General features: G+C 37.6%; 1 protein-coding gene across 1 annotated transcript in view; it reads right to left on the reverse strand.

Annotated features, from left to right (window-relative positions):
- Window positions 1–1,567: 1,567 nt before the first annotated feature.
- HCN1 (hyperpolarization activated cyclic nucleotide gated potassium channel 1) overlaps window positions 1,568–17,796 on the reverse strand; it is a 219,626-nt gene continuing 203,397 nt past the window's right edge. The window contains exons 7-8 of the mRNA XM_068423180.1: window positions 4,420–4,584; window positions 1,568–2,446 (exon numbers count right to left, since the gene is read on the reverse strand). Of these exons, the coding sequence (XP_068279281.1) occupies window positions 1,638–2,446; window positions 4,420–4,584 (974 nt within the window). The 3' untranslated portion in view covers window positions 1,568–1,637. The remainder of the gene's footprint in view (window positions 2,447–4,419; window positions 4,585–17,796) is intronic.

Consider the following 17,796-nt stretch of genomic DNA (forward strand, 5'->3'; position numbering starts at 1 on the left):
CATATCCATAATGCTGATTTTTCAATATGAGTTAAATTATGACACATTCAGTTTCAATCTCTATTTAATGTGACAAATCAGGCACAAATGATTATGAAAGAACCTTTTTTTGTGGAAAAGATAACGTGAAGGTTTGAGCAAACAAAACAAAACATTCACAAAACAGTATGCTTTAACCCTGCTTTCTGTCACCATTTCCTTTCTGTTTTGAAGACGTACAAAATAATAAACCTCATACCTATGGGCTATGTTTGACACTACATGCCTTAGGATATACTATCCATTTAATTACAATATACACCGAGCAAATCGTGCATTTCCAGACAGACTTGATGCTATATTATATTTATTTTTGTAAATTAACACCACAGTCAACTACAAAACTACAGTGAAGACACTGAAAGCATCTGAAAGCCTAAATCAAGCTGTGGTTTACAAATAATCCTTTAAATGAAAAACCTCACTTCTAGACTTAAACCAGAGATTCAAAGTCAGCATTATAGGAATTTTAAGGTAGACACAATTAATGAATGGTTATTATTCTCTAAGATACTGTAAAGCCTTTTCCTACAATGGCTGACCAAACCTATTTTTATTGTCTTTTTTTTTTTTTTTCCCAAAGCATGCATGGAATATTGTCGGATGCTATTGAGGGCAAAGAGAAGAAAAATGATGGTAGTGGTGAAGTACAAGCGGTTTGCAGGATCAAGCGTACAATTTTGCATAAAACATTGCATGTAAAAGTAACATTGTAGGTTTTAAGCCATTGCATTACAATTTAACAGTTGTGTTGCACTTAGCTTTAGCAAATTTTAAAACTGTAAATTTTGAAGTGAAGAGTGGAACCTAAATTCCTAAACAAAGACCTTGCAATGGTACACCACACAGCAGCTATTTTTTTTGGGGTCTAAAAAGGTATTTACAATGGCAATATTCATAGTCTTTGTTAAAGTCTTTAGCAATGTGAAGATCAAAGTCCACCCAGTGTTCTGAAACAACAGAAGGGTTGACATGTCGTGAGGTTACAACCTATCCAGAGGAGTGCTAGTGCCAGTCTTTTGACTGCAGGTCTTTGCAATTTATTTCTTTTCCAATCTAATTCCCAACGGCAAGTGCTAACATATGAAATGCAATGGGAAATAACAACTGAATTCTTCACGAGAAATTAACAATGTGTATGCAATAAATGAAATAACAACGGTTTCAGAATATCACTCAGTCAGTGCTATGTGTTAGTTAGATTGATATTTCTCTCTTTTTTTTTAAATATACTTGTTTGAAGTTTGTTATCGTGTTGCCAATTTTCCCATGAAAGCAGCAAACCTCATAAACAGAAATCTGTTAGACTGACTTTAAAGTCGACACGTTAAAAATAAGTAATATTACAGCTGAATTTAGACTTCTTTAATGGTTGCAAGAAAGGAAGACATGAATTCAAACAAGTTTTTTTAATTCCTTTTTTTGATATATATATATATTTTTATATATATATATATGACTTTTACATTCATTACGTAGGGCAAAGCTGTCTAAAGTATTTTTCTCATAGTAGACTGCTGGGGTACATTAGGAAAGAGGCTAAAACAGTTCTGGGGACGGTGCTCGGTTCAAGTCCTGTTGCTCACAGTTACCAAGGATCATAAATTTGACGCGAACCGTGGTTTATCTCCCTCGAGCTCTGTGCTTAAGACTGTGGAAGAATCCCTTTTCAGGGGGGCCGAGGGCAGCACAGACCCCCGGTTGGGGGGGATGGCTCCCGAGGACATCTGTCGGAAGAGCGAGACCCGCTGGGGGACAGTGCCCCGGCCACCCGGGAGCACGCTGGGGCCAGCGGCAGGCTGCGGGAAGGAGGCGAGGGACTCCCCGACGGTGGGGTGAGGCCTGGCAACCAGGGTGGAGATCTCGTGGGGCAGGGAAGGCTGCGAGGCGGAGAGGGGCCTCACCTCCTGGGTCAGGTTGGTATTGTGGAGGGCCTGGGTGCTCTTGTGGACCTCGTTCTTCTGCGCGGCCCCAGGGGGCTGCTGGGGTGCCTGCGCCTGATGCTGCATGAGGGAGAGCTGCGAGGCTGTCGGTGAGGCGTACTGGAAAGTTCGTCCAGCCAGAGGGCTCTGTATGGGCGGGCTGCAGACGGCAGTGGTGTAGGAGCATGGCGAGAGGACGGCGGCCTGCTGGGGTGTCTGCGTGCTGGGCGAGGGGGAGTGCAGGTTTCCGTGGGACAGGCTGCTGCTGGCATACACGGGAGGGGACTGTGTCCTGACGCGCAGCGACGAGGTGGAGGTCCTGGAGTTCAGGGCGGGCTTCTGCGGCATGCTCCCCAGGGTGATGGTCTGCACCGTCTCCCTGTCGTGCTTCACAATCTGCTTCAGGATCTCGTTCTCCTGGTTGTTGAAAACCCCCGTGTTGAGGTCCTTCTGGAACTTCTGCAGGAGGATCGAGTTCTTCTTCCCTTCACAGAGAGGCAGAAGAGTTAGCGAGCCTGACACGCTGGGGCAGACCCCCGCTGTGACTTTGCGTTTCAGCCCCCGTCACCAAGGGCTATATATTGTAAAAGCTTCAGCAAACACCAGGCTGAGCAGGGGCCACACCTCGGCGGCGAGCCCACTGCACTAGGTTGTGCCACACCAGGCACTGCCACAGAGCCTCATGCTGGCAGGCAGCTCCTGACAGCTGGGCGCCGCACACACCCAGTACACCCGCTCTCTGCGCCAGCACGGCCGGCTTTCGTAACACCACTGCGCTCAAAGACACCTGGACTTTTGTGCCTCTTCACTGGTAGTGTATTGCTATTACTACAATTATTCGGAAAATATAACCATGGTAATTTACTGAACAACAGGGTGGAACAAGCCATCAGGCTCTGCATGTGTAACATCTTTCTCGTTGCAAAACTGTCCTAATTTCCACTGAACTGTTACATAAGTTATAAATACACCTGCCATTTAGCGTATTCCCTGGAACTAATTATTAGACATTAGTAACCAGTGACCACTAGCTTGCAAGAAAACATCTTTTTAAATGTTTGAGAACTAATATGAACTCACGGATAATGTGACACCTGCTTGCACAATAAAGACTGCTGTACACAGTGTCCTGATGTCCTTGATAGCTCTCAGTGTCTGCAAAATGTAGACACTATTCTGTGTCATCAGATGCACAGGAACACAACTGCACTCAGTTTTACTTTTTTTTGATAAAACGGTTCACATTTTACCTTTTGTCCTGTGTAGATTTCGTACTGTAAACACAGCACTTCAAATGGTATTGCTACTCCAAGAGCAGACTGGACCTCGCTACTAATATTACTTAAGCACATATTACTTAGAGTTGGACTACATTTCCAGAGAGTCAAGAGACAAATTGTAAGAGTTTGAAAAGTCTTGATAAGATAAATTAATGCACTGAGTGCTCACAATCTGCAAAATACTAAAACAGGTGTATTAAATATTAGAAACCTGTATACCTGTATTTAATTTCTTTACTCTTGCTATATTAAAGAAAACATGCTTTATTCCAAATCACATCTTCAGCTTAGAATAGACAGCACAACAACACTGCCTTGCAATTCTTTCTGTGTTTACTTTGAAGAAACTGCAGACATAACTGAGAAAAAGTGATGCAGGGAAATCCTTACACTGGAGATTTGTGAAGTTGAGGAAACACCACCAAACAAGATAAATTATTTTTTAGGCATAGCTGCATTTTAAAACCAGTGTCAATAATGATGATTAGAGTGCAATTCTCCCAAACAAAGACCATTTATTTTATCTAGTATGTCCTATTAGAGAGGTCCAGAATGTCTGGATGCACAACAGAAGCCTTTGCACATCCTGTTTTGATAAACTGCCATATCCTTCTGCCTTTCACTTGGATAGCTGGCTTGCTTTTCTGATTGCAAGAAGATCTGAGTAATGCATTGTGCAGCCATCAATGCCAGCAGTGCCCATGTTGTGAGGAAAATAAGAGCCCTTCTGCAAAGGATTAATTCACTTTAACAAACACAGGTTTTGTGAGTGCTGAGAGGCTTCAGCTCTTCTCAGCATTATAGATGTCATCTGTAAACAATTTATGCAGGAAAATGTCATCTACCGCTCATGAAACAGCATAAACCCTATCAAGTGCTGAGAGCAGCAAAAGAAATATACAGGATTAATAAATAATAATAATGATAATTAAAGTATACAAAATAATCCTCAGAGGAGTATGAGAGCTTTCTAGAACTCAAAGTTTTTATTATTTAAAAATGAGATTGCAGAATTTCTTGTCTGGAAACATCTTATTCATAGATCAACAGAACATTTACTGCAGTTAAACAGAAACAAAGCTTTTAAGAAGTGTTTAATCTGGGCATTTTATCCTGCAACTCAGGGAAAAGAAAACGTAGAAAGGTTTTAAGAATTCCTAATATGGAAAAAAAAATACCTATCCTGTCAAGTCTGTCAATTGCCACCGTTTCAAAGGCCCTTCTCATCATGGGGTACTCTTCCAGAACCTCGTTGAAGTTGTCCACCGAGAGGGAATACAGGCGACAGTATGTGTCTGCTCGTACACTGGCAGTTCGACGGCCCTTGGTCAAAAGGCAGATCTCTGGGGAGAGAAAAATTCAACACACACAGAAAGCAAAGAAGTTAATGAACCACGTGAAACTTAAAAGCTAGGAAGTGACTCAGTGCTAACAAGTAATAATTCAGTACTCAGTGGCAATTTTTCTATTGCTGTTTACGCAAGGTTGCAGGGACTATTCTGAAGGTGTTTGATTCTATTTTTGCTACTTTGAAAAAATAACTAATGTCCTTTAAGAGCCCTGCTTATAGCTTTTCTCAGTCTAGACTCCGATTTTATCAAGTCTTTTTAAAAAAATTAGTCAAGTTGTAAGGAATGATCCATCGGCTGTCAAACACAGCTTGCTAACTCAATTAACCCAAGTGATTCTTTTGGGTTTTTTTGAATATCCAGCCGACATAGAGGACCAATTCCTTTAATCATTCACCACATTTACTAAACTAATTTAATACATGATATAATGATATTTGAATATAAGAGCTGTTCTAAGACAAAATGCTTCAAGCATGAAAATGCCTTCTGTTTCCTTGGATTTTATGTCCTAGATATTTTGGGAGAGTGAACTTACTTAACAATTTTAGACTTTTTTCTCATTGGGCTAAAAACCAGAACACTTTTAACCTCTGCTTTCTCCATTTGGTTAGTCTAGTAGCCTTTCTGTGCAAGTACCTCCAATAGCAATTCGTCATTCTGGAACAGAGGAGACCAAAGCTATATGCAGAGTCCCAGGAAACAATCCCAAACTTGCAACTGTTGATTCCTGAAGCCACAGGAAGAAGGTTACTGGATAAAGGCCAAAGTCAATGTCCGAGGCTTGTCATAGTAAAACATATGGGATAGAACATTTACTTATTTGTATTAAAATACACAAAAATTAAAAAGCCAATTGCAAAAAGAAGTGTTTGAGTTGATCCCATTTTCAAGCTCGGGAATAAGAACACACTTGGAAATATCAACAATTCTTGGACTTAGGCAGGATGAGAGATAGTTTCCCTACCCAGTTCTAGCAGTCAAGATCAGTGAGTTCATATTTGTTCATATTTAAATACTAGCTAGGAAACTGTCTCCTACCCTGCCTGTGTGTCTATCACAAACAATCATTCTCAATCTCAATCAACTATCACTGTCAAGTGTGGAAAAAGAAATATTCTTGACTAAAAAAATAAAGAATTCTGTAGACTTTACTTCAGATGTATAAAGAGCTGTCTTTGTATGTCTTAAACAAAATACATTTTTTATTAATCTAGAATGTAAAGAACCTTGATGGGTTTTCATCTCATGCTTCTTGTTGAAGAATTTCCACATGCCACCCAACCCAGAAGGCTTAGAGGCTAAGATGCTTAAATAATAGTAGATAAATCAAAGCAAATTAATGTGGGACCAGTACTAGCACAGAATGTACTTAAACCCCAGCAGCTTTGTGGAGAATTTATTGAGACTAATGGGTATTGTAAGAGTCTTGATCTAATGTCCCTCACAAAACTTGATGCTCACGAAATAATGACAGTTTACTGTAAAAAGCCAGACAGGTCAAACAGAAGTCAGTTTTTTCCTCTTCTGACCCTAGCTCACCCTAACCCCTTCTCCTTTGATGGAACCCACTGCATTTTAGTTACAAGAGTGAGAAGGACACTTTGGGAGCAGTTAAATGCAGTGAATGCCTGCTCCATTTCCTAAGATATTCTGTAGATCTCACACAGTAAAGTTTTACAATACATGGTTGAATTTAGAGGTAACTTAACCAGCTGGAAAAACTGTGTGACTAATGATCACCTCTTGATTTTCAGCTTTCTTCACTTAAAATTGCTGCAAACAATTTTAGAGACATAAAGAGGTATCTTCTGCTATATTCAACAAATAAAAATACTTTAGTTTAAAAAACATCATATGCCGAAAACAAAACAAATGTTGATTATGAGTCCCAATGAATCTGGAGCGTAAAAAAAAATTGAGTAAGTACTGTTTTATATCATATCATAGAATGGTTTGGGTTGGAAGGGACCTTAAAGATCATCTAGTTACAACCCCCCTGCCATGGGCAGGGACACCTTCCACTAGACCAGGTTGCTCAAAGCCCCATCCAACCTGGCCTTAAATACTTCCAGGAAGGGGACATCCACAACTTCCCTGGGCAGCCTGTTCCAGTGTCTCACCACCCTCAAAGGAAAGAATTTCTTCCTAACGTCTAATCTAAATCTACCCTCTTTCAGTTTAAAACCGTTATCCCTCGTCCTATCACTACTTGCCCTTGTAAAAAGTCCCTCTCCAGCTTTCCTGTAGGCCCCCTTCAGGTACTGGAAGGACGCTGTAAGGTCTCCCCGGATCCTTCTCTTCTCCAGACTGAACAACCCCAACTCTCTCAGCCTGTCTTCATAGGAGAGGTGCTCCAGCCCTCTTATCATCTTCATGGCCCTCTTCTGGACTCGTTCCAACAACTCCACATCCTTCCTATGTTGGGTGTTCCACAGCTGGATGCAGTACTCCAGGTGGGGTCTCACGAGAGTTTTCATCATTATTAATCTAGAACACTGTATTTTAGATTACTTCAACAAGAAGGATGGGAAGAAACCATAAGAGACAATGTTAGGTTTCATCACAAGACAATGGGACCACGAAATTGATTCTGTGATATTACTGCAATATAGTTATTTTTTCGCCTTCTTTCTTCTTCTATATTCTTGTCAAGTAAGGGGAATGAAAAGAATCACTGAAAACTATACATCGTATTCTGCGAACTCCGTCAGCCCACAACTTCTGGTTGAGGAACATATTTTTGGAAGGGTCTTAATAACCATAATAGAGTCTTCTAGTTAGATAAGATAATAAAGGATGGGTCAGAAAAGATACGACATGTCCCAGCGCCCAGAGACTGATCAGGGAGTGCCACCACGGAGCCTGCCTGCTCAGGAAGCAGGGAAAGCTTCGTGTTTGCAGCTCCAGTTCAATGGTCTCATTCAAAAGATGAACTACAGCCTTCTGACAGAAAAACTACCATGTGATGAATACCCATGTAATGCATTTCCAGCAATGTTTCTCGACCGATTAGAGTTGTATTATAGTCACTGATATATCATCTATATTGCTTTGTTATACGTATCAATAGCATCATTTGTATTCTGGCCAGAAGACTGATGTGCTTGTCAGTTGTATGTATTCTGCATTTAAGTTCATTTCATCTATTAGGTATTTGTTTGGAACAAACTCTCAAGCATAATAAGACGTAATGTATGAAATCTCATTTACTTGGACTGGAGAGGAAGAACAAAGAATGTCCAAATGTGTTCCCATCAAACACTCATGTTCTTTTAAATAAATCAAAGTAATTATCTTTTTTTTTTTTTGTAAATAAATAAACAAACAATAGATTTCATGAAGAGAATGAAGTAATGAAAATATCCATGATATATTTTAAATTAATCTTACTGTCATCAAGTACACCAGGTGACCTCAACAGTTATGCTCTCCTTGATGTTCAATTGAGTTAATCAGACTATGAAGTATAAACAATAGCACAGGAGTGTGCAGTGAAACACAAAGGGCATATGCTCTTTTCAAATAGCTTGGACAAACGAAGTTCTCTATTAGCATAAAAAGAAAGTGGTGGCAGCATGTTACGCACTAATATTCCCATCTGCGGTTGGCACAGTGCGTTGCCTTCATGCTGACACTTTCAAAATGTCAAGTACTTCTATCTTTCCTTTCCAAACAGAAGAACGTCTTCAATTGCAATTAATAATTATGTATTAGGCTACAATGAATCTGTAATTCAACTCTTAATGCAAGTTTTACTTTAATTATTTAATCTCTTTGGACAACTGTTCCCTAGAACATTCTGAAACAAATGTCAATCAGTGCACCAATGAAAAACGACTATTTGAAAGCACTAGAAAATGCTAAAAACATTCATTTTTTCTTACAGTCCATATTTAATACAAATGTAATTAATTAGTCTGTGAAAATCAGAATTTGTGTTCTGCTAGCATCAGGTCTTTCCAAAGAACAATGCACCTCTCAAAAGAACATGGAAAAGGGCTCAAATACAATGCACTTTCTGCTGTCAAGACATTGACTAAAAAGCGCAGTGATAAAAGTTTAAAGTTAAGCCTGTTCTGAATGTTATAATTATAATAATCAAAACTGATCACCAATATATCAGTTGCACAGATATATGGAACATGGTTTAGTGGTGGACTTGGCAGTGTTAGGTTAACGGTTGGACTCGATGATCTTGAAAGTCTTTTCCAAACTAAATGGTTCTATGATTCAATGTTTCTATGGCAGTATTTCAGCAAGAGCATCAGATTCAGTTTTTGGGACACCATAAATTTCTAAAGAAGCCTGTCCATATCTGTATCTCATAAAGCAGGGGACATGTAGATCATATTTTATTATTGCACTAGTGTGACAGAATACTCTGGACAGAAAATTCTACATACCTGTAAGATAGCACTAAGGAAGGATGATTTTGGGAAAACCTGAATGAGTTAAGGTGAATGACACAACCCATAGAATGACCTTTAAAGATTTAGGATTAGTAGGCCTTTTGTAAGGGCCACAGTTTTGGTTCCAACTGAGATCAGGTTCATTGTTCTTGTGGACTATATCGATATGACACTAGATGATAATTTTCCCCCTCACCTGTTGCTATGTGATTCCTGAACATTTTTTTCTTCAAGAAAATAACTGCTGGGGATGTGGGAGCGATTCTCCTCTAGCACCATTTGTGATGTTGCATTGCTTTCTTAGTCTTTGCTGGATGGGTACACAGACTAGCTACCCTAGCAATAATTTCCTGTTTCCACTTCATCTAGACCTAGGAAAAACCCTTTTTTTTTACTCTGGGAGGCAGTACCGTTTATCTGACAGTGTGGCACCTTTCCATTAACTGTCAGTTGACTTCCCATATAAATACTACTACAGATGCAATTACTCAACTTTCTATGTCACATTTACATTTGACTAGAGATTGAAAAACTTCAAAAATCAAAATAACAACATAAAGTTGCCTTGCAGACAAAATATGTCCACCAACAGATAAACTGTGTTGATAAAGGAAACAGTTAGGAGTCCAGTAGTCAGCTGGTTCATTAAAAGACACCAAACCAGTCCTGTCTCCATGGAACATATTTCTTTGTTTAGGAGAGTATATAGTAATATGTAGAAAATTAATACAATGAATTATTATTGTAGGCACAGCTTTGTTTTGCAAGGACACAAAGACCAGAATTAAAGCAAAAGTTCATTTTACTAGATGCAGGACTTAATTTTCTGTTATGAATAAATGAATTAACCAGTATTTTAGCCATATAGTGTTCTCCGTATTAAAATAAAGTAAAAATAATTAGCAGTTTCTATGCATTTCAAAACTATAGCAGTTTATTAGGCACTCTGTCCCCTTCCAAAGCTGTAACAGGTTTCCCATCTGTCAGATTTAACGTTACAGTATCTAATGAAATGTCCTTCCAGCTGAGGACAGCTGACTATTGCTTCAGTTCCTCAGCAGGCAACTTGTTTCATCTTGTAGCTGGCATATACATTGCTGTGCAAATGGGCAAGCAGATATTCAGACCATCTGTTTACCTTCAGCAGCAAACTAAAGATGGAAAATCAAAGAAAATCAAAGGCTTGGATCAGTTGGTCTAATGTATTTGGGAATATTTTAAGAGATCGGGACAGTGGATTAAAATATTTTTTATTTTATAGAGAGCAACGAGTTACTAAACTATTATAAACAAAACTTAGATGTACAAAAGCTCTTTCCATCCACCTGTCTTGCAGTCTTCAGAGCAAGTTTCCCAGAACTACGAGGCATAGGTTATAACTCTTCAAAACAGCAACTCTTTGCCATGACCAATGATCATTGCAAAGATCAATAGTTCTTCATTCCTTCAAGCTACTGAAGTTGTCCACTGACCAGAAAGTAGCTAATGGGCGCTTTCTTGCTGCACTAGCCATAGGAAGGGACCTTCAGCTCGGGGCACTCTGCTCCCAGCTTTACAACAGGTAATGTGAGTGATGTTTTTTTCTTTAGGAAAAGACTATATAAACTTCAAGCAATTAGAAAAAAAAATCAGTAAGCTTCTAGACACCCCATTCTTTCAGAAATGGAGCAATTTCCCGGTTCCACATCGACTTAGCCATCTCATATATAAATCAAGGAGAAGCTGTTTCATGAGATAAAAATGGGATTGCTTTAACACATACTTCTGCAATTCTGTCTCCTTTTTCTTTATTAAACTCTGGAAAACATCAAATGCGTCTATCTATATTTTTTTTCTAACTTTTAATGTATTCTTTTTATCTTTCAATAGATTACACTAATGCACAAAATGGAAAACCCAGAGATATGATACTTTTTGTAATAGATACTAAAATGACTAGCACCAGGTCTTATGATTAGTCAGAATGTAGCTTACACCAATTCAATGAGTTTCAGTAATCTATTTCCTAGCCAAATAGCTATGCAGATTTTATTTTGCAGTTGTTTTGCAAAAAAAGTATTTAAATTCACATTAGTCACAACTGTGGAGGAAAAGAAAAAAAGGAAGTGATATCCCCCAAATTCAGATCTATAGAGTGGATGGAAATTAAAAAGTTCAGGTAACATTTAGCTCTGAATTCAGTCCTATATTTAAGAAACCTTAAAGCATAGTCACTGCTCAACAGGAACATTCCTGCAGCAAAGGAAAGTACTTAAGGAGGAAGGAAAATGGAGACAATTACTGCCTTTTACAGCCAGGTTTGTAATTTGGACTGTCCAAAAGACAGCTACACAAAAACACCTTTTCCCACCTTATTTACACTAAATACGTAATTGCAGACCAGACAGTTTGTGTTTGTCAGAGTGAGCGATACTAGACACTGCTTGCATGACCTCTTCATTTTAAAAATGCCAACAACAATTGTCTGTAGAGTGGCTTTCAGGTATCTGGGTTCGTCAACTGGAGAGAGGATTCATGAAGGAGGCCTCAATACACTGTTGAGTAGTTACTATTTTGAAGAGGGACTGAAAATGGTCAATTACAACCAAGGGTCCAAACAACTTCCGTAGTGTCTCAGTTTCAGTCTGCCGTCACTTTTTGAACTATTTACCTAAACATAATTTGAATTTATCTATTTGTGATAGCTGTTGCCCTTATAATCATCCTATTAAAAAACAAACAAAAAAACCCAACAGGTTAATTTATTTCACATTTTTATTGCCTGTGTGTAGTAATTCGAAATTTCTGGCTCTGAAGGCCCTGGCACATGAGTTCTCAGCATATTCATTGTTTATTTTATTTTATTTTATTTTACAGACAAAATAAAAGAAGTAGAAAATGTGCCCTAACCAATAACGTTGAAATTGTCATTTTTTTAAACAGAAAAGTATTAGAAAAAGGTCAATTACACCTCTCTTAATACAGCAATTAAAAATGTAAAAACTTATTTCATTCAGTAAGCTAGAGACTCATGCTTACTGATTGTTGAATTGTCCCCTCATTGCAAGTTAGGAACGTGACTCTTGTTTGCAAATATCTGTCCCTGCTTGCCAGCACCCTTACTGGCTGAGATGATTTCTCCATCATGAAGATGTCCCATATGTATCATGTCATATACCTGAAGAGAGGAAGAGAATGCAATGGGGAATGAAAAGAATATTTGCTTCTATGTTTGAGGATGACGTGTAGCTATGGTGTAATAGCCTATAGCAATAATAGGGTTTTAGTCTTTTTGAGGCACAAAATGGTCAGTAGGAAAAAGAAGTAGAAGATAAGGGATATCAGCACCCCTCACAAACAGTATTGTACCAGCTTCTTTCATCCAGAATATTATCCTTGGGACACAATCCCCACATTTGGAAAAAAAGAGGGTTTGTCTCCAAAGCCACTCCAAAACAAGAAGGAACCTTCAAAACAGATGAGTTAGAAGCAGTTGGAGACAGGTATCCATGATGGGCATTTTATAACCATTTTCCTGATCTAAAATACAGGTGAAAGATGACTAGTTCTTTTGCTGTATTTGTTTCCATTACTCTCGTCCCTAAAGGTCTCCCTCCCAAGCCTTCATTTGCTTAACCTTTCTATATATATGTCAAATGTTTGGTACAGTAATTGTCTAAGTAGAGAGGTTCTAGTCTTATTTTTTTTCTAATTGGCAGAGAGGCACATTGATTTCATTGGAGATAGCACAAATTTCCTGGGGGAAAAAGTTATTCTTCTGAAAAGAATTGCCTAACTTTCACTGACCCAAACTTTGATAGGATTTATAGAGGAATACTTATTTTTAAAAAGTTTCATATTTATTTAGGGTTTGTCAACAAGCTTGAAAGTATGCTCCTTTCTTTACTTTGCCCCAAATTTGTCTTTTATGTCATTTACCCATGAGAAGCCTGTTGCTTGAAACAACTCTTGTTCTTATCAGTCAGTTTCCTTGAATAAAGCTTAATACAGTACTTTATGGCAGCTCTGAGAAAAGCAGTGTGACAACATGCTACTAATTTGGATGTTTTGAGACTTATTGAGAGCAGGCCTCTTATTACTCCCATGTGAAATTCATTAAAACTACTTGGCAGAGCCTTTAAAATATTATCTACTGTGATATAAGTAAATGTTGATATGGAAAAAGACATTTGAAGCATATATTAATTTTCAAGGCACATTTGGATGCAATAAGCCAATCCTTTGCCATTGTCTAATGATTTTTGTAATTTTTAACAAGACTGGTATATAACTGGATATTTTTAAGTCCTCATATTTCCTGTAAAGTTAACGCTGATACACAATTAAGCATATTTCAATGTAATACACTTAATATATATTGACAGTATAACATAATTCTTTTCAGAAAGGCTGTTAGTCATAATTACTTTTACTCAAGAAAGACAGCCAAATATACATGGTTCGAATACAATTGCCTTTATAAAAAGTGGCATGTTATTTGACCACAGACATTTTATGTTCCTTCCTCTCCTGCCTCCTTTTTTCTATCTGAAGGTACTGAAAATAGCTGTGGCCAAGTTTTCACGACTAGCGTAAACAGAGGCCAGTAACATTTCTTACATCCTTCCTATTTTCTATTGTTAACTCAAATTCTTCTGAGAAAGCTCTGTTTGATAGAACAGAAGCTTAGGAACATTATATAAAATAGAAATGCAAGTCCTTATTTTTATCTTCAATGCTATTTATAACAGAGCATCCATACATTTTTATTTTACTTTACTTTAATGAAGTGTTCTCTCTACCAAGGGACATTAAGATAGGCTATTTATTATCTTGTAAAAGCTCATAATTTGACTGATATTAATTTTATTTTCTTTAAAAAAATAATTAAGCTTAGATTCTAGGACAATGAGCCTAAGTACAGATTTAGATTTCATACTGGCTGAGTCAAAGGCCAAAAGTGATTTTGTGTAATTCATTTATGCCTGCTTTTGTTCAGATGGATGCCTATTCCCTGTTGAAAAAAGCCACTTCGTTCCTTATGTATTCAGTATTACACTCTTGTCTCATCTTGAGTTTGGGAAACAGTAACATTCACAAATCAAACTATTCAACTTGAATTTAAGTGGACTGTAAAAATATTGCACTTCATTTTTTTTCTATTAAATTATTAAACAAATGATCAAAGACTGTCAGTTCCTAATTAAATATTTAAATTAAATATTTAATCTAAACTCAAATATTTATTTTAAATTCTATTATGTAAAACTGAAGGTACTTGCGAAATCATCTTCTGGTTTATCTGTGCTGGCCACCTCAGATTTCCAGTCTATGCTGATGTGACATTTTGCTTCCTTCTTTTATGTATAAAGTCTAAATTAAAAATTTGTACTGTTAATGAATTCATAGGATTATAATTATAATTTGGTTTGAAGACTACATTATTTATACAGCGAGAAATATTACTAGCATTATTATTACACATATTGTTAAATTTATATTTACATTTTCAATTAATAAAACTACTAAAACCAAACATATTTCTACCTTTTAGCATCACAGCGTAAGTTATTTTCATTATATCCTCTTAAAAAGTCTCTTAGACTTTAAAAAATAACATTCTGTCTGAATAGCAAGAAGTTCTTCTGACTGCATAGTATTTTCTGTATAAAATATGATGTCGAAAGAACAACATAATGGAGAACAAGAAGTTATGCTGTATCTTGTGGAAATGTATCCTCAAAATGGCAGGCCAGTCTGTGCCAAAAAGACATTTCATTTTTAGGACCTCTTGCAGACAATCCTTTCAGAAAAATGTTCTATACTGTTCACCTGAAAAGTATTTTACGAATGAATTGGTATGGAAAGATGGAGATCCTGCTCCCTTAAGGCTTTTAATTCTGTACTTGCCATTAAGAATGTGAATAATCACACCTCAGCCAGGCTACTTATAATTAATTATTTGGATTGGAGTATGAATACTGAGAAACTTAATTCACCACTGCCTTAAATATACAGTATTTTTGCAAAATGTAAAACTGAATATCATATCATATCATATTGTCCAGATGTAAAGCAGTGAGCAGTCAGGCACTTTAACAGCACTTTCTCTGTTTATAATCAATCAGTATTACACTGCAAATCTTTAAAAGTGGTCTATCAAAAGGAAGTACCTAGAGTGTACTCAGAAAAAAGAGTAAGTGGCAAAATATAATCTAAAGTGACTCAACATTTCCCATGGTATTATTTTCCGCTGCACTGGTCTAAAATATACTGACAGTTGCTGTTCCAAAATGGGGAAAAGCTCCATAAATAATAGGTAGGTCAAAGAAGTTCTGTCTAACTGGCCTTCTACAATCTGAAGCAAATGCAAGATACAATTTATTAGAATTTCAAATGTGGAAGGATAACTGTTAAAACAGTATTAAATAATTTAAGTGAAAGAAAACAATTAAAAATCTAAAGTATTCCACGAACTATATGTCATAAAAAATGAACCAAAAAATAAAAGATGCCATAATACGTCTCTAGGATATATTCTGGGAAGATGGGGATGGCAATCAGATTTGTATATAATTTTGCTAGATGTATGATGATATTCAGCACAGTTAGTGACATCTGCCTTTGAATAAGTAAAATAAAATGTGTTTGGCTCTTATTACAATGCAAGAGGCAGACCATTGCATTTTCATATTCATACTCACACACAGCAACTCTCATAAATATATCACAAAAAGAGTTTTAAAAAAATCACAGGCACTTCTTCATGTTCAACATACCTGAAACTTTATAGAAAAATTATTTTTAAGCAATATGAGTTTTAGTTTGTCTACAAATTGATTTATTGAATGACTCAAGAGACATGATACCATTGGGATTGTCAATGAGGGAAAAAAGCAGAAAGAACAGTGGGGATGGGGAACTGCAATGGACAAATCACAAGTTGGGTACCACGAATTATTGCACACTTACCTACTGGAACTAGGAAACTCCCTCCAACTGCAAACACAATGGAAGCTCCACGGGGCCCCCAGACCTAATTCATAAAAATATACCTACACTTCCTACTCACTTGGTTTGGATTTCTCTAGCAATATCGGCATTCCTTCAGCTCTAACACAGTATCGTTAAAAACAGAAAAAAAAAGGGGTTATAGTTTCCTGGCACATACCTCTGGATTGCTGAATGAAGGAAAGCCTTTGTAAATACAGGTGGGAAAACAGATGGAGAAAGGAAAGGACAGAAAGGACAGAAGTCTTGTGTCCTGAGGTTGAGAGGAATTTTGCCAGCGACTACAGCAAGAGCAGGATGAGACAACAGTGAACAATCAGACCTCTGTCCACCAGCAAGAAACCAAATGAAGTAACAGCAGAGTCCTGAACATGTTCCCAGAAATCCTCCTTTTAGTAAGTTGCACTGAGCCTTACTGGTTGGGTAGTGCTGGACTCATTCCTTTCTTTTTCTCTTTGTAGGCATGTCAGCCCCATTCTAACACACCGGTTAAGTGCAAAGGCAGTTCAGCACATGCTGAGCTGGATCAGGACTGCACCCCTGGAGCATTTCCTCTGCCTCCATGGGGCTGGCAGCTGGAGGGGAACAGAACATCACGAAACCACTCCCACTCATCAACGTGCTCTGCAGTAGCTTTGGGACAGCTTTAACCTTTATGTTTGCAGGGGTAACAATCTGAGGTGAGTTATAAAATGGCAAAATGCTGCTTTTCTCCTTTTTTCCCCAAGTAGCAGAGTGCACATTAACACCAGCAGACTGGGGCTGGGGTTAGGGGTATGGAGACAAGAGGGTCACAAGGCATCAGGGAGCAAAAGGCCTTTCCAGAAGGGAAGGAGAACTTGCAGAGTCAAATCTTATTGTGCTGACTAAAGGAGCCCTAAGAGCCACATGTGGAGCCAACCGAGTCAGAGGAAGGAAATTGTTGGAAAGGAGTTCTTTTACTAAAGCAAACCTCTTTAGTTCATTATAGTCCTGCATGTTTGTTGTTATTCATCATGAGACATTTTGAATCACCAACATATGTAATATTACTATGGAGTGATTCTGATATCATTTACTCCAGCAAAAATCAGAATTGCCTTGTAGCAGAGGTATTACACCAATTTATACCAATGTATATTAGTATAATGTAAATTAGATTAGTATTAAGCTTATGAGATACATTATTATTTCTGCTCTGTAAAGCCTTAGTGAATGATGAGTTGTTTCTCTATAAGCAAAAGACTCATATTCTTGTGCTTCATCTGTCAAAAGACTTAAAAATCTTTGTTTTTTACCAATTTTAAGCGTCTAGTGAGGAAGAAATACTCAATCTGTTCAGTAATTCCTCTAGTCATAAGAGGCCTTTGAGTAATTTCTAACACAATCACCTGGTACTCAGAGGAAAAGGTTTAGTATGACTGAAACATGGCAATTTCCTCCCTACCTTCTACTGCTGGGATTATAGCATAAATGATTTTGAACTACCGAGGTATTAAAGAGAAACAAAAATATGCACTGAGACAGACAAAAAAATTGGGCACCACTCATTCTCCACTGCTGTGTGCTTAGCAAAGACTTTACATTTTCAGTATTGTAAACAGTAGATACTCAAACCCACGGACTAGATGACAAAAAATGAAATAATTTAGCCATCACAACATACTCAAAATACAACTGCTTACATTCTTCACCTGCCTCCTGATTCTTATTTTCCATCCTAGGAAGGCTGCAATCAAGCGTGCTCATCTCAAGCTTGCAATTCAACTTAGCTGCAAACACATGTGCAGTCAGGTTTTCCTACTTGCTGTTCAAAAGGGATAGG

Source organism: Nyctibius grandis, chromosome Z (genome assembly GCF_013368605.1).
Source record: "Nyctibius grandis isolate bNycGra1 chromosome Z, bNycGra1.pri, whole genome shotgun sequence".
NCBI classification, from domain to species: Eukaryota; Metazoa; Chordata; class Aves; order Nyctibiiformes; family Nyctibiidae; genus Nyctibius; species Nyctibius grandis.